Below are 24162 nucleotides of genomic sequence, written 5' to 3'. Positions count from 1 at the left end.
CAGCCCTCGCATGCTGAGAGATTCAACCGCAATCTCCGGTCTGCTCTAATAGCTTACCATGCGCAGGAGCAGGATAAATGGGATTCGAATTTGGTGTGGCTGCAAATGGCCTTTAATTATGCACATCATGAAGGACACAAAAGTACTCCTTTCGAACTCATGTTCACTTACCGACCTAATACCCCTCTTTCAAATCTTTGGTCTTTGAATGACCTATTGCCCGATGATCCGAGAGACATCAGGGAGATTTGGAGACGAGCTCGTAAAAATCTCAACCTGGCTCATGAGAGCAGAAAAAAGAAATACAACGAAAACAGATCTCCTAACCCTTATAGGGTAGGCGATTTTGTGCTTTGTAAGGCACACCCACTCAGCAAGGCAGTGGATAAGTTTTCCGCCAAGCTGGCGTACCGCTGGAGAGGTCCTTTTCAAATACAGCGATTTTTAACGCCAGTTACGGTTAGCCTAGCTGACCCCAGTTCAGGAGAATGCGTGACCAGAGCGCACATCTCCCATCTAAAGAAAACACATGCTGACTTAAAGTAGATGTGTTTAATTTCTTTACCCTAACATAGGGAACTCTCTAATATTACGCATGCCAGAAATCCTCGAGGTCTTAAAAATCCATGGTACTAGAAATAAGAATGCTAGCTTTAGGTTGTATTAGTTTTAAGTGGCCACTTGGTTAATAAGCTCTTAGTTAATAAGTTTGTTTAAGGGTTATCGATATGTTGTGCCTGAGAGGCGGACGCGTCTCAAAGGTGTTAGAATATAAGTAGTAGGATACAGGCGAACCTGGTACTAGTTTTACTGAGCAGTGTAAGTGTTGTTTTTTTTTCTTCCCTATATGCTCCGCATTCAAGCGGGGGAGTATGTGCCGGAAATTACGCATTTCGTCACTTTTTTAATTTATTCTATAATTTTAAATTTTTTTTGGGGTTTCCATTTTTTTAATTTGTCTGGTGGTTAATGGGGGTGATTTACTTTTTGTTAGGCCGGTGTACGCCACCGATTTAAACTTGGTGCCAGTGGACCGAAGCCCCTTCCCAGGGGGCCAATCTGATATTTTGCTGTCTAATGTGGACATGGTCAGCCCGGTTGAAATTTCTCTCGCCTGCAGTCACGCCCCGAGTTTGTAATTTTAATTCCCTGCATGACCAAAACTGCTTTGAGCAGCTCCTGGGCTGCAAGCTGCTACCTTGTAGAGGCCTGCTGAGAAAAGCATGTCTCGTCACGAAGCAGTCTCCAGTGGAGCTGCGTTCCCACCTTAGTGGCTATTTCTGCCCCCCCTTCCTCTCTCTCCTCCTCACTTTAGTTCTGAGAAATTAAGCTAAGAGCAGTGACCGGACGGGACGATGACCTGATGCAAAAACCTTCTCCCGGGTCCGACAGACACATCCCTGACATCTAGCGGCAAAAAAAGTAACCGCGGGCCTGGTCGCCAGCGTGCAGAGCTTACCCTCATGACACCTGGTGGCAAGTCTGCTCACCACCTCAAGTAGTTCCCCCTTACGCCGCTAGAAGGCAGCGTCGCGGTGCCATAAGGCACTATGCTTTCCTCTCGCGGCCCGGAGAAGTCGATTGTTCTTTGTTTTCGTTTCGGTCCGGTAGAGAGCGCGCATGTCGTGTTGTTGCCACGACCGCCTCGGACTCCTTCGGAAATTTTCGGCTTAGAACCGAACCTACCCCCTCCTTTGACCCGGGGCCTTACCGCCCGATTTAATTAGGGGTTTTGGCCGATTGCGGGGCACTCAGCCCTCTGACCTCGGCTACTGACCTCGTCTCACCTACGTCCTCTGCGCTAAGAGGCTTTTTGCGGGAACGGTGATTTTCGCGTGCACGAGAATGTAGTCAGTTTGCTTAAGGGATGTGATCCCGTTTGTACAGTAGCCAGGCAGAGGTAGTTTTTAGAAAAGTCATGCGTAGTTAAATTTTTATTTATTCTTATTTAATTCTAAAAATTCCGGTTTCGTCCGCGCATCCTGATTTCTCGGTCCGCGGCATCCTGATGTCGGCGCGAGACACCTAGTGAGCTCCGAACTCTACACCCTGGTTGGTGAGTAATTTTTTTTTCCTTTCCCCCCCCCCCATTCCCGTTTGTTGGCCTTTTGCGCCGACGGTATAGGACTGTCTGGAAGCAAGTCTAATTCGTTTTGGATTTGATTTGGGTTTCAGACAGGGTCGAAGTGCTGGAGAGAGAAATCGCTCCCAGCTCGTGGTCCCGCACCTCCACTGCGGGTCACGTTAGAAGAGAGGTTTCCGCGACCCGACGTTATTTTTTGAAGACCCGGGTGGTAATGTGAAATCAACATCCCCCCCCCCCCCCCACTTTCTAGCTACGAACTACATAAATCAAATGAATAGCCTACCAGCGAACAGTGCTTTCCTCAAGAATATGTAGAATCAACAAAACTAATCAGCGATGTAATTGTTGGGACATTCAAATTTGGTGCAATTTTTAAATTTTAATTATGTAATAATTTTTGCTAAGGTGTAACATGTACTGTTTTAATTACTCCTGGGGCGCCCCCTTTAACTTTGTTATTTACTAAGATTTTTATTGTCAGGTTTGAATAATACGAACACAAAATTCCTTAATAATAAACCAGGGAACCTATAGACCAAGCTACTTGTGTAGTGTTAATTTATTAAGATATACCTTCTTCCCTTAAAAGATCCATACTCCTCCCAAGTTGCTTGTGTCAGGGAGATCCAAATTATCTTGTTCTCCACCTCGTGCCACCTCTGGTCAATTACTTAATTTTCTTATTTTTCTTACCCAGCAAGTTTCCAAGGCTCTTTTTAATTAATTTAAAATAATTCAACTTTGAGGCACGAGGGGCGTTACACTTTTATGTTTCTCAAATGTCAAAATTTTTACATTATTCAAATCTATGTTCAGCATTTCACACGGTAATGATATTCTATTTTAAACTCACTCACCAATTCCTAATCACAGTCACAATCACTATTTGTTGTTATTGAGGATTAAGGGTGCAGTAAACATCACAATATAACAATTGTTATGGCGATCGGTTGAATGGAATACAAATTGATTCGTTGCAGCGCTATCTAGTGGCGAGTTATATCAAAATGGATATCGAAAAAATATTCTCCATGTTCAAATATCTATGTATAACAATTTTCATCGCGATTGGTTGAACGTTTTAGAAGTTGATGTGCTGCAGCACAATCTAGTGGCGAGTTACAAAAAAATGGCTAGCATAAAAACCTTCTCCATGAAAAAACACTTTGATGTGCCAACTTTCATGGCATCGGTCAAACGGTGTCGGAGTTTATCAATGTGATAACAATATCATGTCACATTGTATATTATATATATAGATAAATATGAGATAATTATTTGTTTTATTAATGGAGTGATCCGACATAGTATATCAATGCCTAACAATGAACCATTTATTGAGTTTCCAAATTTTGATGCCCTAAAAAAACAGGGCGACGATTATGCGAGTACGACTATTACCGTATATACTCGTGTATAGCGCGCCCTTTTTTCCCCTCAAGTAAAGGAAAAAAATAAGGATGCGCGCTATACACGGGGAAAAAAAAGTGATGGGGTGAGGCTGGGAGGAGGAGTGGAAGTCGTTAACTGCCGGGTGACGGGGGTGACGGGTGACGTTTCTGGCCAGCCCCCCACACATACGCACAAGCAACAAGGCCTCTCTTTCACACACACACACACACATACACACACACACGCGCGCGCACACAACCTGGTCTCTCGCACACACGCTCACAGCACACACACACATACACACACACACACGCACACAACCTGGTCTCTCGCACACACGCTCACAGCACACACACACACGCACACAACCTGGTCTCTCGCACACACACGCTCACAGCACACACACACACACACACACACACACCCACACACACGTGCGCGCGCAAGCTCGCAGGTCTCTTGTTTATTTTTATACCTCCCCCTCTACAGAAAGCCAGCGCAGCTAGTAAAATAAAAGAGAGAGAGAGAATGTTGTAGCCATTCCCCCTCCCCCTACCGCTTCCTCGTCGCAGCTGCTACCGGTGAGTCATCTAGTCCTCCGCGTCACTGCCTCCCTCCTGCACTCCCCCGTTGCAGTTGTGACGATACAGCGCTTCATTATCTTCCGTCTACACAGCAGAGTTTACGTATTTTCCTGACGCATCACCACACATCAATTTAAATCATCATTTGTTTCATAGGTAATTACCTAACAGGTACCACAAAATGTTAGTAAAATTTATTTATGGGAAAATTTTTTTTCTTTCTTTAGAATTTGTTGCAAAAATCGTGGTGCGCGTTATACACGAGGGCGCGCTATACACGAGTAAATACGGTATGTGATAAAACACAGTATATGGTGAATTGTGATAAAACCAAAATAACATAAAAAAGAATAAATTCTAAATGCACGTTAATGCATCATTTAGCACTGAAATGCAAGTTATTTCCTGGAAATAAGCATTTAAGCAAAACTTAATTCAAATAATAAAAAAGTAATCTTTTAACGTTTGAAATCCTAGTAATGTCGTTTCCAGAATAAAATTGTACTAAAGTGGATGGATCAGAAAAAAATAATTTTATTTGTTCTATTGTGTATCCCTTATTGAATCACTTTTAAACTACATATGCTTGATAATTTATTTTTATTGTTTTGAATGTATATTTTAGATAATTTTACTACAAATTATTTTATCATAAAAATGCAGCATACAAATTTTCCACTATTTTAGTGGAGTAAGTATTTAAAAAAACTTTTATAAAAATTACAATAATAACACACAAAACCTTGTTTTGAAAGTGAAATGGGACTAAAAATAAAACTATAACATCTTGTCTCTTTACATAACATGCCTATCAACACACAAAATATAATTACCGTTTAACCATAGCAAATGATACAGTAATTCATTCAATTTTACCACTGCTTTATTTTGATCTCTACGCTTTACCAACCAATAAAACCGAGAAAAACTTCCATTTTTTAATCTTAAATATTAAAATCCAACGTAACAAATACAAACTTTATCAAATCCTTAAAACTACAAAATGAAAAATATGCAAGTTGCTTATACCTACGGTTGTGTTCATAATCCCAATTCCATGGGTTCGGATGGAGTTCGCCACATGTCTGATGTTGATGGTGTTAAGATGCTTGTTGTTGCTCGATTGTTCAACAAAAATCTGGTTGTTTAGGTTGTACAAATATTTCGAAACAAAAATGTTGATGTTCCGCATGATTTCGAGCACATCCAAGCCCTGCAAAAAACAAGAACAGGACAATGTCATGCGACGGTCATCTAAACGGGCGTGAAATTGTCGAGGCTTTGAACCAAGTTTATGGAGAATATGTTTTGAAGGATCCAACTGTCAAAAAGTGGTTGAAAAGGTTTATGGGAGGGCAGAGAAGATTTTTGCAATTTTCACAACAAAATAATCAACATCCCTACAGCTGGCTTAATTCTCTCAAAACTTCTTTATTATGGACAGAACTTTGCACATGCTCTTTTATAGTATGTATGACTGACTACTCAACAAAACACCATCTTGAAAAAAAAAATTTCACTGTCTGCTTGATACAGCAGGTTAGATCATGATATACACCAGCCCCTCGTTACAGGAAAATAGAGCGCTAATCAAATACGTTTTTGCCATAAGAGGGCATGTTATTCATAATAATTGGATTTCCAGCCACTGAAATCCGTTTGTTTACTATTCCTTAAATGACATTTATTTCGTTTAAATGTACGTATTTACATACTGTTAACACATATAAATACAATTTAAGAAAAATATAAATGTATAAATTGCAATTAAAGTTCAAATAACCTAAAAAAATACTATTTTTAAATCACAGGCGGCATAATTGAACTGTACTTAGCCTACTACCTCATATTTCTTTACGAAGCACGTGTATACGTCACAGTTTTTAGTTAAAAATAATAGTATTTTTAACATATAAGCTCTGTTTGAATATTTAAGAATAGAGAAGAATAAATTTACGTAACACAGAATAAAGTATGTAGTACTTACTAGGTTTAGTAATTAGTTTATATTGAAAACGATTCTAAAAAAAGAGTAACTTCGTGTGCGCACGACTAGGAATCAGCGCAGCCTGTCATGCAAGATGTGAACTAGCCTCCAAAGCTTCCGGCATTTCCCACTAGAGCTGCTACTGAGTTGCAAGACAGCGTAGTACAGTAAGTCCTCGGTTTACGTCAGGGCTACGTTCCTGAAAACCGCGACGTAAATAGAAACGACGCAAAATGAGCCATGTTTCATGCCACCGGCCGACCACGGCCCAAGGTCGGCCGGAAGCGCTGGCATACAGACGTGACAACGGGCAATTTTATCAGCAAATTACAACCGACAGCGTGGGAAACAAGTCCAACTAGTACTTCTCAGCTTTATAGAATGGTTATTTAACCAGCTGCTTTATTACCTTTATTGATTGAAATATAAAAACAGATATATAGTCATTTGGAAGACATCTTATGCAGAAAAAAACCTTAAATTGCAGTGAGCTGATACTGTAGGCCTACTACAAACGCATTTAATCACGATAAAGTTAACAACGGCACGTTTAAAACTCCGGCCAACTCAATGATATCATAGCGACTGAAGTGTAGAGCTGTAGCAAACCGTATGTATTCGTTACTGAGTAACGGGTATGTATTCGTTACTGAGTAACGGGTGCGGCATCTAGTAACGAGTAACGAAACGTTACACACGAATGCATTTCGTTACTCGCATTTTTCGTATGTTTTACGCATGCGCGCGCTTATTCGTTACAAAGAACGATGTTTGTTTATTAAGAAAAGTATAATTTGGAAATTCGTCGTCCAAGTTTTTTACTGTTTATTAAAGGTATTGTGTATGTAGACAAAGTTTGAGATTGGAACAGAAACAATGTAAGAAAGTATTTTTTACAAATTATAAATATGTACGTTTTTGTTTTTTATTATCGCGTATTTTCACGTTTTTTGTTCTTATCTTAAAAGAGATATTATAATAAAGCTGCTCTAATGAGATTTTATTGTTTCTTGGTTAACAAAAGCTGTTAATTATCAAATACTTTTAATTGTTTATATTCAATTTATTATTATTTACGCGACGTCATACTGTACGCGTACGAAATACGACTCAATTCGTTGCTGTTACATAACATAGCATGTTATGCGGTATCAGAAGTAACGAGTAACGATACGAAAGTAACGAGTACTAATTGTTATAGTAACGAATACATACGGGTACACTTTTTTTAGTTACTTTTACACCTCTACTGAAGTGCCAAGGAGTTGGACGAAAAGGGGTAGGAGAAAATGCTGTGTCGTTGCGGGAAGTAGATAACACTTCTATGTGCGAGATACGTGGGTGGCCGAGCGGGCGGGCTGGTAGTATTGCATCACCGCGCGGAGAGCAGCGGAGAGCAGGAAGCGTCCCTCATGATGTTTGAGAAGATAAGGCGGTGAACGTGTAGCTTACGCTACATAGTATAAATTAACTACCGAAGGAAACAAAGAATTATAAACTAATTATATACGGTGTTTTGGTTACGTTATTGTGAATCGGCGACAACTTAAATTGAAACATGAGTACTCAAACATTAGCGACGTTAATCCGAAACGACGTAAATCGGTACGACGTAAATAGAGGACTTACTGTATGTATAAACATTAGCTAAACACACACGTAGGCGTCGGATAATCTATTTATGAAATATTATTTACTGTCCAATTTTAATTAGGCTTTAAAAATATGCGATTGAAGGAACAACTATTACATAAAAAGGTAATTTATTTTTTTGATTCGTCATAATGTTTATGTTACACAAGTGCCGTCTTATTTTTAATTTGTTGCATTTTGTTTGTTACATTGTGTACGTATGAAAATAAAATTAATTACGTGGACGAGAAAGAGCGCTACTTTGAATATATGACCGCACTACTTGGCATCGTTACTTCAAAACAGCGCTAATCGAACAGCGTTACTTCGAGGGGCTGGTGTATTCTCTTCTTCTGGGAAATTTGCAGGATTTTCTAGTACTTCAAGTAAACCTGCTGCCCGTCTCGAGCGAGGAGAGCCTGACCTGCTCCAAGGTCTGGCTGGGCAGGTGGTCCTCGACGGTGCGCAGGCCGAACTTGTGCTGCGCGAGGCTCCGCATCTCGCCGTACGTGCGCCAGTCGTGCAGCGCCACCGTCGTCAGGTTGTAGAAGGTCTGGTCCAGGTACTGCTCCACCCGCGCTGCAACACGTGACACGCACAGAGTACGCTATTGTGTTATGTGTGCGCGTGTCAACGACTGAATGAAAGGATAAGGGATGGACATCTCTAATATATCGTCGACATCACGGTGAGGGGTGACGAGATGGGGAATAGGGCATTAACAGAATGAACGAAAAGAGAGGAAAAAAAAAAACCCCTCTTGCCGCCCCTTCCCTCAACCAAAAGTTCACATCTGCAAAAAAAAAAATCATGGGTTTGGATCTCCCAAGAATCGAACCTCAATCACCTGAGTGGGAGGCCCATGAGAATACTCAACCACTGATGTCCACTGAATATTCGAGAGGGACACCAAAACTGGGCAGCTCTGCAAACAAAAAATAACTAAGCTGCAAGGTATGTTACTTCGATAACCTTCTATTGGGCTGGTGCAACATAGTCTTGTTTCCGCATAACAATTTAGTACTTGACTGGTGTTATTCTTTGGTGTGTCTCTCCATTGAGAAAAACACGGACTCTTGGAAAAAAACATCAAAGAAATATATGATAAATTATATAATAAAGGGATGGCATAAGAGTCCAAGAGCGAAGCAATATATGATTAATTTCGTGTTGCACAAATTTGTACAAAAAACCATTTGTATCCCATAATACAGCTTCATTGGGTGAACAAATAAGGTAATATGCATTAGCAAAATAGGTGACACCCCTAACCTTGCAATAAAGTGTCTGTAATATACCATCTACATGTTGGTGACCAAATGTCAAATAACACACCATTTTGAGATTACATTCCTGTAGGAACTTCATACATGTATTTATAAACTGACTAAGCGTTCAATTTTAACCTTGCCATGCAACTGGTAGGAAGAAGAGAAAGTGTTACATCACAATTAACTTTGGAGTTACGATCACTGTGAACACGACACCTTCAACGCTGATGCGCTTGTCCAGGTACTTCAGCGACTGAAGCCGGAGCAACGCAGACGGGTCCGATATTTCTGTCTGGAAAGGATTTCTCTCGTTCACTTGGAGATGAGAGTGGACGTGAAGTCTTAGGTTTGTCTCGATTTCTTGGCACAGTGGTTTCAAAATCTGTCAGAAAACAATTCACATAAGAAAATGAGAATGCAGTACACTAAATACACATTACTAAAAATTGCAATATCTCAAAATATTTCATGCTGCCACTGTAACATTAAGAAAAAATGAGAGAAAAATATTAAAATTAAAATTAATATTTTGTTATTCATATTTATATTTCATACAAAACATTTAGAAAACAAAGTCATGAGATTTGAGTCTACAATAATAAATGCACATATGAAATTTAAGGGAAAAAACTGAAAACAATCAAAAATAATCATAGCACATTGTGCACGTCGTTATATTTAGCTAGTATAATGAGTAAGTTAATGCTGAGGCTGAGCTAAGTGATCAATGATGAACGAATGAAATTTGCGTCATACTTTTGCATCACACTTACACCACGATCTTAAGTGTTAATACTGTAACAACCCAGACAAATGTCCTGCCCACTTGTTAAATAATTTAATTTAACACGTTATTATGGAGTCTTATCATGTTTAGTACATTGGTTAGGTTTTCTGATATAAATTAAACAAAAGCTTTTTATTCCTTTTAAAAAGTATTTGTGTGTTTGCAATATGTTTTATAATCATAATTTACACTGTTTCATGATTTCATGCTTATTTTATAGTGAATAAGCCCATAGGCTTAATTTTTACCTGTTCGTTTGTATATTTACATATTTATGTGCCTTCACATATTTTAAGTATTGTTTTGCTTTGTTCTTAAATGGGAGTGGTAACGTAGTTTTCCTTTGTACTTTTTTTGTTTGCCACAATTTTTTGTTTGAATAAGCTGATGCAATAGTTGGCTGGTTGTGTAAGAACGAGAGTGAGAGAGACAGAAATCAGAAAGTGTGTGAAAGGATTGTAAGAGTGTGTCAGGGTGCAGTTGCCATGCGCCAGTATGTATTGGCTGGTATTTTTTTAAGGGATTTTTGAGATTGGCATGTCACCTGATTTTATGATCAATTTTTTTTGGTGTAATGTCTGTCATGAAAGCCTTGCTGCGAGGTGCAGTAAATTCTATGCTTCTATGGTTTTGTAAGGGCTGTGCTGTGATTGGTTGGAGAGGTTCACGCAACTTCAACTTCCTTCGGGCAGTTATGGCTGCGTAGTCTTGTTCGTCAGTCAGCGTATGAACAAGGTACCAAGGTCAGGTGTCTGCCGTTGGCTCACAAAATTAGGTATGTATTAATGGTGTGAAGAGAGTATTTCGCAGCTGTAGACCGGGTGCTACCGTTTATAATCAATATTTTTTTCACTTTTTTGAATCCTCAAAGGAATTCTTGACCACGGTCGTCGGTAATAGCCCAAACTTCGTCTTTGTTTCGAGGATGTAGTCCTTCGGCCTGTACTGTGAGTTCGTGTGAAACCACAGGACTTAATTGCGAACTCGGAAGAGATTACGTGAGCATTTTATGAAGCTTCAATGTACATTTGTTCTCGCGGCCATTTTGCTGATGTGAATTTACGTTAAAAGAAAATAAAAAGCAGTAGTCTCAGTTTGTGTCCAAGAGACATTATTTCAGCAACCAATCAACAATAGTAACAGTATTTTTTCTGTAACTTATATAATTTTCAGCGCTCAATTTTATTTCTGCAAGTGCTAATGATTAATGATACATGCATGTCACTCCTAGGCCAATCCATTTGCTAGCCATGTGGTCTGGGGTGTGATAATGCATAGGTACTTATCAAGCAGTTTAAAGCATATTTCAGTGAAACCATATCACTCTCAAACATTTTGCAGTCCCACATTATTAAGTAATGCAGTATTAGTGTGATATATATATATATATCTATTTTTTTTTTTTTTTTTTTTTTTTTTTTTTTTTTTTTTTTTTTTTTTTTTTTTTTTTTTTTTTAGTGTGAACTGTGAATGTGAGTGGTAAGTTGAGTTTCTTAGTGAATTCTTTTGAAGCAATTTTAATATTATGTACAAAACTGCTGTGCAAGAATTTTCCTTTGTTAACAGCACTCAATGCCCCTCTGGTTGTGAAAGAGTTTATGAAGGGGAAGAGGGGAATAGCTGTCTCTCTGGTTCGGAGAAACAGGATATGCAGCTGTGTTTGTTGATAACATGAGTGTTGGTTATTTTCCCTTCCAGAAATCAGCTTTAAAAATTTTTTAGTTTTTTTTTAGTTTCTCTTAGCATTACCCCAGTTTTTGGGACACATTTTTCGCTGATTCACCATGACAACTTGACTTCAGGAATACCAGACAATGCTTGAACAAATCAATGGTACTACAGAAGTATCAAAATGTTACAATGTTAGACAAAGAACATTTTCGCAAGATTCTACTTAACGTTAAGAATTGAACTTGAACTTTCTGTGTGCGCTAAGAAAAAAAAATCAGTCTAAACTATAACCAACACCTGCTAAAAAAATATTTCTGACACCCAGTAAACAACTCGCACTGGAATTAGGACCACTACTAGCTGCTCACCAGATCGTTCAGATGATCGAAAATTTCCTTCTTGAAGCTGTTCTGCAGAGCTACCGGGGAGAGAACATGCTGTGCGTTCTTCATCGCCAACAAACAATCTTGCAGAGCATGGAACATGAACTGCGAAATGCACAAATATGCACAGTTACATATCAGTAACAGGTCGTACAAAATGCATGTACCCGACAGAGATAGCAGCACAACCTTAAGAATTCAAAAAGTGGCCGGATGCCCCTGCTATTAGCAAAAACTACTAACTATCGATTTTTCATGTAGATTCACAGTTTTAATAACTTAAAATTAACTTTTATTTGAAGATAAAGAAAGCCATGATAGTTTATGGTAACAAGGCACATACTTTGGTTTGAAGTTAATTTTTCTGTAGCTTACATTTTTTTCCTTATTTCAAGACTGTTCAAGGAGTTTGCTATTAGTTTGGTGGTAGCCATGACTGCAACTGAACATCTAAGGCAGAAGTTCTCAAAGTATGCGCCAGAGCGCACTGGTGCACCCTCGAAGATTTCCAGGAGCGCCCTGTGGTGTTCCAGAGAAATATGTGTCCAAATATAAATATAGTTAGTTACTATACTACAGCATTTTATTATGGATATACTGCTGTTTTCGTTAGCATATCTTTATTATGTGTTATTGAAACGACTCTACAGGTTTTGCTCGAACTGTGATTTGATTCAGTATGTACCGAGCTGTAGTCACTCTTTACTGTTTGTAAACAAGCTTGAATAAACTTAAGGAATGTTTCATTTTATATTTTTATCACACTATTTTTTTTCTGTAATATTTTTCTTAATTATTATAAGATTTTTCTCAGCATTTGTATATGGTGCGCCGATAATTATTTGTAGGATTTTAAATGTGCCCTGACTTCAAAAATGTATGTGATCCTCTGATCTAAGGTCATCAGAGAAACAGAACTACCTCAGCTGTGGTGACTATACTATCTCACAATCATTAAAGAAATGGGACAATATGACTGATACTTAACCAGTGTTTTGCCATTGATGTCTGAAGAATACTAGTAACAGCCACTTTGTATACCTAAATTTATATAATATTTGAGTAACTTAACACAATGTTACTACAACTAACAGATCATTAATGAAATTCCTCTTCAGACAGTGAAAGTTTAAATGAGAATAATTCATTAGGTTGAAGAATCTTTTAATGTTCAAATAGGCCAATATAGCTATCAGTATCAGCAAAATATTAGCCATTATAACCTTACAATATTAAAGATAGTATATGATTTAAAACTGATTGTAAATAGTCTAGGTATTGGGCAGAGAAAGAAAAATAACATATAACTCTAAGCAATCATTCTAAGTTTATAAAGATAATGTTTAAAACACTTTAAAGAATTTGAAATTTTTTAACACGCTTTTGTTAGCTTTTCTTGTAACTAACAAACGAACTATGTAAACAAATCTTGGAAGTAAATTTTAACCTACAGTCAAACCTCTCTGAAACGACCCCTCATGGTTCCCAGGAATAGGGTCGTAATAGATGTTTTCCGAAATTTACAGTTCATTTCAACCCCCCCCCCCCTCCCCCAGGCTTTCCCAAACCACTACTAGCCAAGAAACCAGCCGTATAATGGCAGGATGCTGTCACTCAAAATGCTAGACGGCTTTGCCTTAAACCCACTTCAACCTTCATGACAAGTCCGTCGCCCTACAGGCCACCTCTAAAGAAAAGATGTCAAAATACAGTCTATTTTTACTGGTTAGTTTACATGTACGTTTTCTACTTGCCATAGTTAAATACACAAGAACCCCAATGACACGGGAACCGTCAAAAAATTGGACATTTTGACCAAAATGTGAAAATCAGAAAAAAATTAAAAAAAAAAAAAAAAAAGAAATGAAAGATCATTATAATCTGTTAATTTTAACACACAGCGTATTTTTGTGTCGGCTTTAACACTTCCAATAATTTTCATGTAAGAATAACAAAAAAATAATGGGAAATTTCCTTTAAAAATATGGCAGCTGTAGGTTCTGCAACGCGAATGGGCGCACACGAAGCTCGCCCGGCTGGCTGGCGGCAGCGGCTTCATGACGCATAAGCTCACCCCTCCCTCCCCTCGTTAACATTCTTCAAGGCTAGCTCATCCCTCCCAACCACACAAACCATCTAGTGTCCTCCCTTATAACACCTTAACTTCGCTCCCCTTTGAAAAACCTTCAGTGAGAAAATGCTCTTTTCACCCTCCCTTCTCCCGTAAAATTGGGCTATTATGAATGGTGTATTAAAGTGGTGAGGGAGGGGTCAAAATATGTCACTTTTCACACCAAGTTCGAGTTCAGTCATCTCTGGCAAGGAATTTAAAAGCTTTCAAACTTAAATATTCAGTAGAATCCCACTGATGCGACCCCTCACGGTTTCCGGAAAAACTGACTTATAAACGGAATGGTCGCAATAGAGAATTCGGGCCAATTTTTACTCTCCCCCCCCCCCCCCCCCCCCCCCCCCCACCCGCCCGCCGAAATAAAAATCGTCTTTGTTCGTATAGATTTCATATTCAAATAGTCTATGGTGTAAAAATGATAACTTTTTAAATTCATATTAGAGTATTTAAATAGCACGATGTCTCCCAAAAAAAAACGATACCCTAGAAAGCAATATTGGAGCTCCCGTTGCCGAGAAGAAAAAATTTCAACACAGTGCAGCATGTCCATTTTCGCCATCTTTGTATAGAAAAAACAGACGATTTAGTGTTGAAATGATAACTTTTAATTAAAGGTTTATTATGTCTCTTGTGGGCTGTATTAGTGTGGCGCTTGAAAGGTTGCGTCCCGTGACCACGGGTGGTCTGGCGGCGCTTATCGCTCTGGTCCGTCCGGCTGACGTGCAGCTATGCGAGAAGTAGGGTAAGCGCGTGTGAGCGCGTGTGTGTGCGTGTGTGTGAGAGAGAGAAAGAGAGAAAGAAAGAGAGAGTGTGGAAAAGGAGGGGGGGCCTGAAGATGAAGAGAGAGGGAGCCCTGTCAGCAAGTGTGTTTGTGGGAGGGGGAGACAGAGATAAAAGAGAGCGAGCCCTGCAGCAAGCGGAAGTAGTGAAGGTCGACATTTACTGTCACTCTCTCCCTAGCTAACGATGCTGCTGGTCGCCAGCCTTCTTTATCTTATCTCTCACGCACACTTGAAGCACCTAATACTTCGGCACGGGACAGGGACTATCAGATGCTATCAGGTGATGCGCGCAGTTTACCGGTATTGGCTAGCGTGGACAGTCTAGAGGGGTGGTATCTATTTTTAACAGTCTTTTGTATGCCTGCCTGCTTACAGTACAGCACTCGCCAAGATAAATGTGAACACACAGCGCCCAACAAAGTGTAACAGACTTGTTTTTCAGCCGATTTTACTCAAATTTTCGACTTTCTCTGCTCAAATTTTTCACGGTTCCTCAAAAATCGGTCGTATAAACGGAATGGAAAGGAATATACCGAATAAAATCAAGCTGCTGTCACCAAACAAAGCATAACACGGCCCAATGCGTGGTCGCTTCGTTATTGCTCGCGCGAGAGGTGAGACGTGGAATTTTAGAAGAAAGATAAATGTGGGGGAGACAGACGGCAGCCAGTGTGTTTCCTGCGTGGGGAATAAGTGGCGTAGCCTTTTTTTATGCTGGGTGAAGCGACCTTTTCTGTTAACCCACGGGAAAAGATAATTGCTTGAACTGTCAAAATAAACATCGCTGCGCGGCAGTTAAAAAAAGTCGGCACTCGGCAAGAGAAACGCAGTAACACGCTACTCACCACAAGAAACTTATTTTCTGTCCGATTTTCTTCAGATTTTCTGCAATTTTTTCACGGTTCCTCGAAATCGGGTTGTAATAGACAGGTGGTCGCAATAAATGGGGTCTCAACAAAAAGGTTTTACTGTACTTCTAATTGTTGTATCAATTTGAAACTTTGCAAGTATGTGTAATACAGATGACAATACAATAATTTGGTACCATCGAACTAAATATAAAATGTTATGTATCTAGTAAAGTCATAATTATTTTTTGTTGTTTTAAAGTGATTGTTATTTTTACTGTACAGAAGTTGTACTTTTGTGTTAGTAACTGTCCAATGTTACAATTGTACTAAGTGTGTGTATGTGTGTGGTGCCTGTGCGCCCTCACCGCGAGGCGGCGCAGGTCGCCCCCAGCCCGGAAGAGCGCGCCGAAGTAGGCGGGCAGCACGGCGCGGTGCCAGTAGAGGAAGCAGCAGTCGCAGGCGGCGGCGAGGCGCCCCTGCAGCTCGCAAGCCGCGTCCAGCCGGCCCAGCGCCGCCGCCAGCGCCTGCTGCTCGTCCTCGCGCAGCAGCCGTGCGTGGCGCGCGGTGGCCAGCGCCAGCCGCGCCACTAGGCGCCGGTCCGCGGAGCCCGGCCCGTGCAGCGCCCGCTCCGCCAGCGCCAGCGACGACAGGATGTCCAGGTGCTTCTCGCTGTAGCGCTTGTCCTGCACCAGGCTCCTCTGCCCGCAACACACGGCCGTACAACCATCGCACCCGTTCACTTCCCACTCATTCCGTTACACGTGCACTTATTTCACTTCCATCGCCATCGCTCAAGATCATTTTGGACGTAGTTATGCAAAAAAAGGAACCAACCCACAATTTTGTTATATATTTTATTTTTGGAAATAAATTAAAATAGTACAAGGTCGATCGTACCGTCGTTGCTATATTTATATCAGTATTTATACTAGACCATTAAAATCATTACCCACATTATGTTATCGATACGAGAATCACAATTTATAATTGACTTTATCTTCAAAATAGGTATTCAGAATAGGTTCCACGTGTGTTGGTTCCTTTCTGCATAACGACGTCCATTTCCGTTATTTCACATTTTAATGTTCAATTAGATAACATTTCCATATATTTGAGTCCTTTCTATTGATTTATTTCGTTACAATCCATGCATTTAATCATTGGAATTCGTTTCTATTTTAAGTGCACTTACTTCGTTATAAATGGGTTCTATTAATGCTTTTAGATGTTTTTCTACTTCATTTTACTAATATTAGTACCTTTGGGTACAAATCATTTCATTTCCATTCTATTGATGGTTTTGGTTCCGCTATTAGATTCCGAGCGCTTTGTGTGTAACCAAACCAATCATCAAAATAACTGAAAAAATGAATGACTGAAAAAAAAAACTTAGAATTTTTAATTTGCTTTTCTCTGAACATAAGTCTTCATCTTCAGAATTACCAAAAATCTTAAGTTTACATTTATTAAGTGCAGAAATCAAATTTTGAGTGAAAAAAAGAAAAAAATGTAAACTTGATACCAAATTTTAGAACATAATTTTTTTACACCTATTTTTTGCTCTGCTTTTATGTTGTAGCATGTACTGACTTTTTTTCAACACTTTTTTCTTTATTTTAACACTGCTTTTGGTCTATTTTATTTAAAGTTTTCTAGAGTCCCTAAGTATTTAATCTATTTTTAATTCAATGATTAAATAAAATTTTGACACGGTACAAAAATAAAGCAAATGTATGTATGTAAATTTATAGTGCCCTGTCTTTATCTACTGCTTATTAATAGTAAAAGTTATAAGTAGGGTTAGGAGTTTTCTGCACACCAAAGGCCAAAATTCTGCGATAGCGAAACACAAATTCTGCGATAGAAAACAAGAAATTCTGCGATAAGAAATGTAAAGTTCTGCAATTTATTAAAAATAGTTTATCACGTTTGAAACATGTATATACAACCTAAAGAAGCCAGTTTTTCCAACGAGCTAACAAAAACAATTTTGAATAGCTGTTTTACAGAAACTGAACTTTCAGCATCGTGGAGAGCCGTTTATGGTCCAATAACACATTGCAAATGGAGCAAAAAAAGTTTACCACCATCACTGTGTAACACACCTGGAAATTCCTTAGCTCTATCTGCCGCAGACTTGTTTCCCACATGCAATTTTCCCCGCTGGCTTCTTTACAAACGTATTTACTCAAAGATATTTTCATTTACTTTAGTGGATCATGATAAATCTATATATTTATATTTTTTAATATTCTGTGTGGCCTACATCTTGCGCCAACGGCCATAAGGTCATTCTTTCGTATTCAAAGCCTTGTATCGATCGATTAGTCGATTGATGCGCACATATTTCCATCGACTATAACTACAGTTGTTTCATAAACGCTGGTAGGATCGCTAGTTCAATGTGCTACTCATCTTATAATCTTATATTTGGATTCTCTGCAAACGAAATTTATTTTGCCATACGTAAGAGATATTTTGGTAATTCAAACTTGTATTTTTTAACGGCACTGCCGCATTAATTATATGAAAACGTATGTTTTATACAATGTTTGGAAATGATTCACTCTGCCCATAATAATTAAGATATTATTTGGGAGAACATAACCCTTGCTCGCATTATTACTGCACTCAAAATGGACAAAAAAGGTACAGCAAAATCGGTGATTCTGCGATTATGCGGGACTCTTGTAATTCTGCAAAATATTCCGCTATCGCGGAATCACGGAAAACTCCTAACCCTAGTTATAAGTAAATAATAAATATTATTTCTTTTTAATTACTTATGTTATAAAACAGTTCTTTTTGTATCTCAGTAGACTAATGAGCAATAGTTTGACTAGTATTAAAGCATTATTGTAAAGAGTAAATAATATAACAGAATTTGAATAGAAATCAAAGAATCGAACCCCAAACACGAGGTTCGAAACGGGAATTGGCATCAGCATACTTTTGGAATCGATCCAACACTAGTTTCACTACATTACAGTCGAACCTCGCTAGTTCGAACTAAGTTCAGATTGGCGAAAATTCGGATTACTGAGGTTAAAAATCACTGATGAATCTTTAAAAGCCTAAATGGGACAGAAAATAATAAATTAATTCCAGTACACTATTACATTACAGTGTTCACTAATCTGTGGAATATACTAATTATTTTAAAAAAAACTGCATGTTCAGACTGTATATTAGTGTGTGTAATTCTGTGTTAGTAACATTGATTAGACCTCAACGTAATCAGTGCTTCTGAGAAGTCTCTGAATACTTCAAGCTTGTATTTCCCGCGCTGCTGTGTAGTGGAAACCATTATACAGCATCATCTGCCAATAAGTCGGCAGCCCTGGACTTCCGGCCGGAAGTCAGTCATATTTTTCATCACGGCGGTGAGTAGTACTATGGTGTAGCCTCACCGTTAAATTGTTGTATTATAATGGCATCTTTAATCGTTATAGTATACTACAGTCCACTCAGTTATCGCGCTATAACACTGCATCTGAGTTCATGATTGACGTTTGCGCATTTCAGAACGTTTGCGATTTTTAAGTTTTTGCAGATTTCGGTTTAAATTACCCGGGTTTTCGGACTGGAGGGGTTCGGACTGACGAGGAATGTCCGAGCGAAGGAACAGGCGGGCTACCTTGGTGGCGGAGATGACGGAGAGCGCCTGGAAGGCCAGGTACTGCGCCACGTGGTTGACCGACTCGTAGAGCGCGGCGCCGTGGCGGTGGAACGCCTGCTGCACGCCCTTCACCAGCTCCACCAGCCGGCACAGCGACGCCACCGCCGTCTTGGGCATCGGCCGCGACAGAGACACGTGCAGGTTCGTCAGCGTCTGCGCGAGGCAGCGCACGTAGCCCGCGTGCTGCAGTCCCTGCGCACACAGACCATCCCGTCGCCGGTGCTCCCAGCGGGGTACCGCCTCTCAGGCGCCGTCTCCTCATCAAGCACAGAAGTGGTAACCATAACATTACATGGCGGAGAAATGATGATGAAGGTGTAATGCAAGTCCCTTGAGTGCTTTCAAGAATATCTACCGGGTGTTACACGGGAAAAAAATTACTGTCAAAAATTCATATGAACCATTTTCACTCTTCCGAAAAAAAAAAAAAAATACAGTTTAAAAACGAAATATAGAAACATAACTAACCATCCACCCTCAAAAAATTACTATCAAACATACGTTTGAACTATTTTTCACTCTTCGAAAAATACAGTTTAAAAACGAAATACAGAAACATACTACTGGCTCCCTGTAGGAAAGGTTTTGATGGGGATTAAAAACTGACGAAAACTAGCTTATACTGCGCAGCTTAGGTTCCCCCCTTCCTTCTTTGCGACAGAGAGGGGAGTGACGGAAATTCCCTGTCGCAAATAAGGGAGAGGGTAGAAGCGCTGTAGAAGCTAGTTTTCATCAGTTTTTAATCTCCATCAAAACCTTTCCTACAGCGATCCAGTAGTAACTAATCATCCAGCCTCAGCATATTCTCAAATGCTTTTCATAACCAGACAACACTCGGATATCTTGAGCTCTTTTCAAATCGCGATGTTTCTTCTGAAGCTCTCCACACCGTGTGTGTGACCAGGTGGGAGGGGGCCTTAAAGAGTGGATGTACCTGACGAGATGAGAATGGAAAATTTTGATGGAATAAACGGGTGAGAAAAAAAAAAAGACTAACCTTGGGAAACCCACCGGCCCACTGCAATATCCGCCACGTTTCTCAATTGCTAAAGATCAGAGTTTGACCTCACTGGGAATAAAATCTGGATTGCCTTGGTGGATGGTGACTCATCCAATCACTTTAACAACCGTGGTCCTAACAGATGTGGAGTGGAATATATATGGCACAAAATAAATAAGAATAAGAAATTTCTATGGTTGGATGAAAAGCCAATTTTCTCTTACCAAAATATCTTAAAACAGTCCCTATCAATTCGAATCTAGCTCTCAAGGATAAAAAATGAAATAATAAACAAGAAATGATAGATACTAACAATGGTGTTTAAACATTTAAAACTTAAAATGTTTATTTCCTGTTCTAAGATTCCCAGATAAATATGCCTTTTAGTAAAGAACAAAATATATTGGGGAACAGTAATAGTACTTCAGAGTTGTCAGTGTTAAATTTTTGTATTTGCTACAGTCCTTTTAATATATTTCTTCAATTTTTTTTATTCTTGAATATCAAATTTTTCTAATACCAAGAATTCTATGATATTTGAGGATTAGAGGATTAGATTGGCCAATTCCTAGTAATTTACAATGCATATATAGCGACATAAGAATTCTAACATTAAAAAAATCATGTGAATATGCAACAATTCAAATGGAGTGATTCAGAAAAAATTTACATTTACTCAAAACCATGAACAACTGTGAGCCATTAATAAAATAAACTATCTAAATTAAAACTAATTTCTCCAAAGATTACACACTGTATTCAACCTTAGTTTCCAGTGGTTACATATACCGTAAGTAGGGACAACTGAAAATAGTAAATCAAAACCATCAATTTCATCATTTCGATACTAAAAGTCGGTGAATAAACTGCACAGAAAAAGGTGTAAATATGTTGTTAAAATTAAACAATCATTATTAAATAAAAAAATTGTAAACAATTGTTAACTGAAAACATAAACTGGTTTTACACTGTGCAAAGAGAAATTTTACATTAACACATAGACCTAAGTGCATTTCACAATTAGAACAGTTCACTTTGACTTTCAAACTTTCGGTGAACCAACATAAGTAACTCTATATAAAAAATTTAAAAAAATCCTCTTTATATAAGTCAGCTGTAAATTAGTATGAAAACTGACAGAATCAAGAAAATACTTTTGAACATGTTAACAAAAATTACAAGAATCATCTGCTATGTAAAAAGAATTGGTAAACAAATCCCAATTAGAACAGTTCACTTTGACTTTCAAACTTTCGTTGAACCAACATAAGTAACTCTATAAAATGCAAAAAAAAAAAAATCCTCTTTATATAAGTCAGCTGTCAATTAGTATGAAAACTGACAGAATCAAGAAAATACTTTTGAACATGTTAACAAAAATTACAAGAATCATCTGCTACGTAAAAAGAATTGGTAAACAAATCCCAATTTTTCTAAATCCTTTATAGCAGGATGCTGGTTAAATATTTTGTCACAATTCCTTAGATCACAATAACAAGTTATGAACACAGAATAAATATACAAAACCACTTCTATTGAAATAAGCATCAGTTCAAACATTAAAATGTGTTTTAAGTTTTTACACAATCAAGAGGTGTTCAAAATTTAACACAGGAAAATCAAATATCTGAGCCAAAATACTTTGCAAGCATAATTTCCAAACTTCCAGGTTTTAAATTTATCCGCATATTACTGAAAATATTGCCGTACAAAGAAAATGCTCTCTCACTATCTAAGTTTGATGTGGGGTATCCACAGCAAGGATATTGCTTCCGATGCAAATCAATGGTGCTTCTCTTGAAGCATTCTGCTCTTCTTTCACAATTCTCCATTTGTCTCTGAAGAAATTACTTCTCGGTCAGGGTATTCAAAATAATAAGTTTTTCAGCAGAAGCAAAAAGTTTGTCATTAGCACAGTTGGTAAGAATGTTTCACATACTTAAAAGATTACAGACTCCACTAAAAATTTTTTTGCTGGGTCTTTATACAGTAGTGTCTGCATTTAGTCAAACATTTAACACCTAGATTTCTTAACATGTCTTTCATTTAAACTTGCTTGATTTCAGGTGGAAGCATTTCAATAACAGCAGTACCTAATATTTACACCCTAACACCTCTACTAACTGAAAGTTGTCCTCAAAATAAGACAACTTTAAATAAAATTTTTGGCTCAATGGATAGTTGGAAGTTCAATAGTTCATTACTATGTACATTAAGTACACATAACAATTTTATGTATAGACTTATAAACAATTTTAATAAATATGAGAGTTTTTTCCTTCTTCCTAGTAACAAAATAAATCTCAAAAAAAAAATGTTTCATCTTCCGTCATAAATACACATTTCTGCTCTCACTTTTACTGCAATGTTATAAAATCATAGTGATGTATATTATATGCTTAATCATCCCCCCCCTCCCTTCTGTTAGCTCTATTTCTATCAGTATATAACTTTTGTTATTATAGATCTAAGTATTATGTATGTTTGTATTTTCTTTTTATTTTGGTTATTGACAAAGTGCTTATTGCATATGTATTGTTATTATTGTATATGTCCTTAATTCTATATATCTGTGTTTTTAATGTGTATTTATTTGTGTTTTTGTGTTATAATAAGCTATTTTTTTTGTGTATTTTGTATTTTAGTTGTTTTTTTCCATGCCCACCATAGAAGCGTTATAGCTGTCGGTGGGCATGTTATAAATGCAAATAAATAAATAACCTACTCTATGGCATTATGTTTCATTAGTTATTACATCTCAAAACGTTGGCAACATTCAAAACATCTGCTTACCTTTTCGATAGGCTAAACTTTACGTTAACCTTACAGATCCCCAAATATAAAAAAAAATATATAAAAAATAACCGGAAACAAAACATAAGATTTTACAAAACTGTTATAGTTCAGGTATTTCAAAGGAACCAATGAATATTATCTTTCATTTCGTGTTAAAACAAACTTAGGTGTGAATTTTGCTTTTCATGTTGTTTTATTCATTTACATGAAAAGGTCATGTGCTTAACAGTAAGTAATGATAATTTAAAACATACTACAAAATCCATTCTATTTGAATATTTGAAAATCACTAAATTTAGCTTAAAGCTGGGCTCACAATGATCTGTCACATATGTCATAATTTTTTTTTTTTTTACTTGGAAGCTGCCAAAAAATATTAAGGCATATATTTTTTAAGGAAATTTATCTTTTACAGGTTTTTTTGAGTTTGTCGAGCATGTACGCTAAGCACTTACAAACGATAAAACTGACTCTAAAATATTTATTGACCTATGTTTTTGAGTTACGGTTCATTACTGATCACTTTTGTGTCTCAGACAATTTTTGTTTCAAACATCAAACTTATATCAATTTTATAAGCAAGTTAAAAACATAATATAGTAGCAGCTTAGCAAATAATCTGATTGGCTGTAAGTCGCGTGATTGACGGACAGATGATGGACGGATGAGGCGGATCATTGTGAGTCCAACAGAACATGTAAAGCTACCACATCACATGATTCATGTATCACATCAAGAAGAACAAACCTGGAGATACAGATTGCACCTGTGACTCAAATCTTCCAGTTTCAAACTTGTGGACTCTTGCTTCAACGTGGCTTCCAACTGAACCGACCACAATGCAATCTGAAACACATTGGGAGTGTCTAAAGATGTGACCTATTTTAATTTAAAATTATAATATCTGTGAAATTAACTATGTGCTCACTATCCAACTAATTAACACCTAAAGCCTAATTTGCAGAATTGTGGCAAAATTAGATAATTTTTACACTTTTAACTCAAGTTATTCACTCATGTTGGTTATTTACTCTGGCCAGTGAGAATACTACGAAACATATTTTCAGCCAATTTCCACTTGATTCTGGCGCTTTTATTTCACATTGGTTTATATTGCTTCCAAGGTGCAA

At 38.0% G+C, this 24162-nt stretch overlaps 1 protein-coding gene across 3 annotated transcripts in view; it reads right to left on the bottom strand.

Moving 5' to 3' along the window:
• LOC134539791 (WASH complex subunit 4) overlaps positions 1-24162 on the bottom strand; it is a 74489-nt gene that overhangs the window by 24947 nt on the left and 25380 nt on the right. The window contains exons 8-14 of one of the 3 annotated variants that reach the window (XM_063382055.1): positions 23780-23878; positions 19195-19428; positions 15923-16255; positions 11779-11898; positions 9169-9334; positions 8106-8260; positions 5096-5275 (exon numbers count right to left, since the gene is read on the bottom strand). In XM_063382055.1, coding sequence (XP_063238125.1) covers positions 5096-5275; positions 8106-8260; positions 9169-9334; positions 11779-11898; positions 15923-16255; positions 19195-19428; positions 23780-23878 — 1287 coding nt within the window. Of the gene's footprint in view, positions 1-5091; positions 5276-8105; positions 8261-9168; positions 9335-11778; positions 11899-15922; positions 16256-19194; positions 19429-23779; positions 23879-24162 lie in introns of all 3 variants that reach the window. The other 2 variants (XM_063382058.1, XM_063382056.1) reach the window with 2 other exon arrangements.

The sequence above is a fragment of the Bacillus rossius genome, chromosome 16 (genome assembly GCF_032445375.1).
Source record: "Bacillus rossius redtenbacheri isolate Brsri chromosome 16, Brsri_v3, whole genome shotgun sequence".
Lineage (NCBI taxonomy): Eukaryota > Metazoa > Arthropoda > Insecta > Phasmatodea > Bacillidae > Bacillus > Bacillus rossius.
This window is presented reverse-complemented; position numbering and strand designations above follow the sequence as displayed.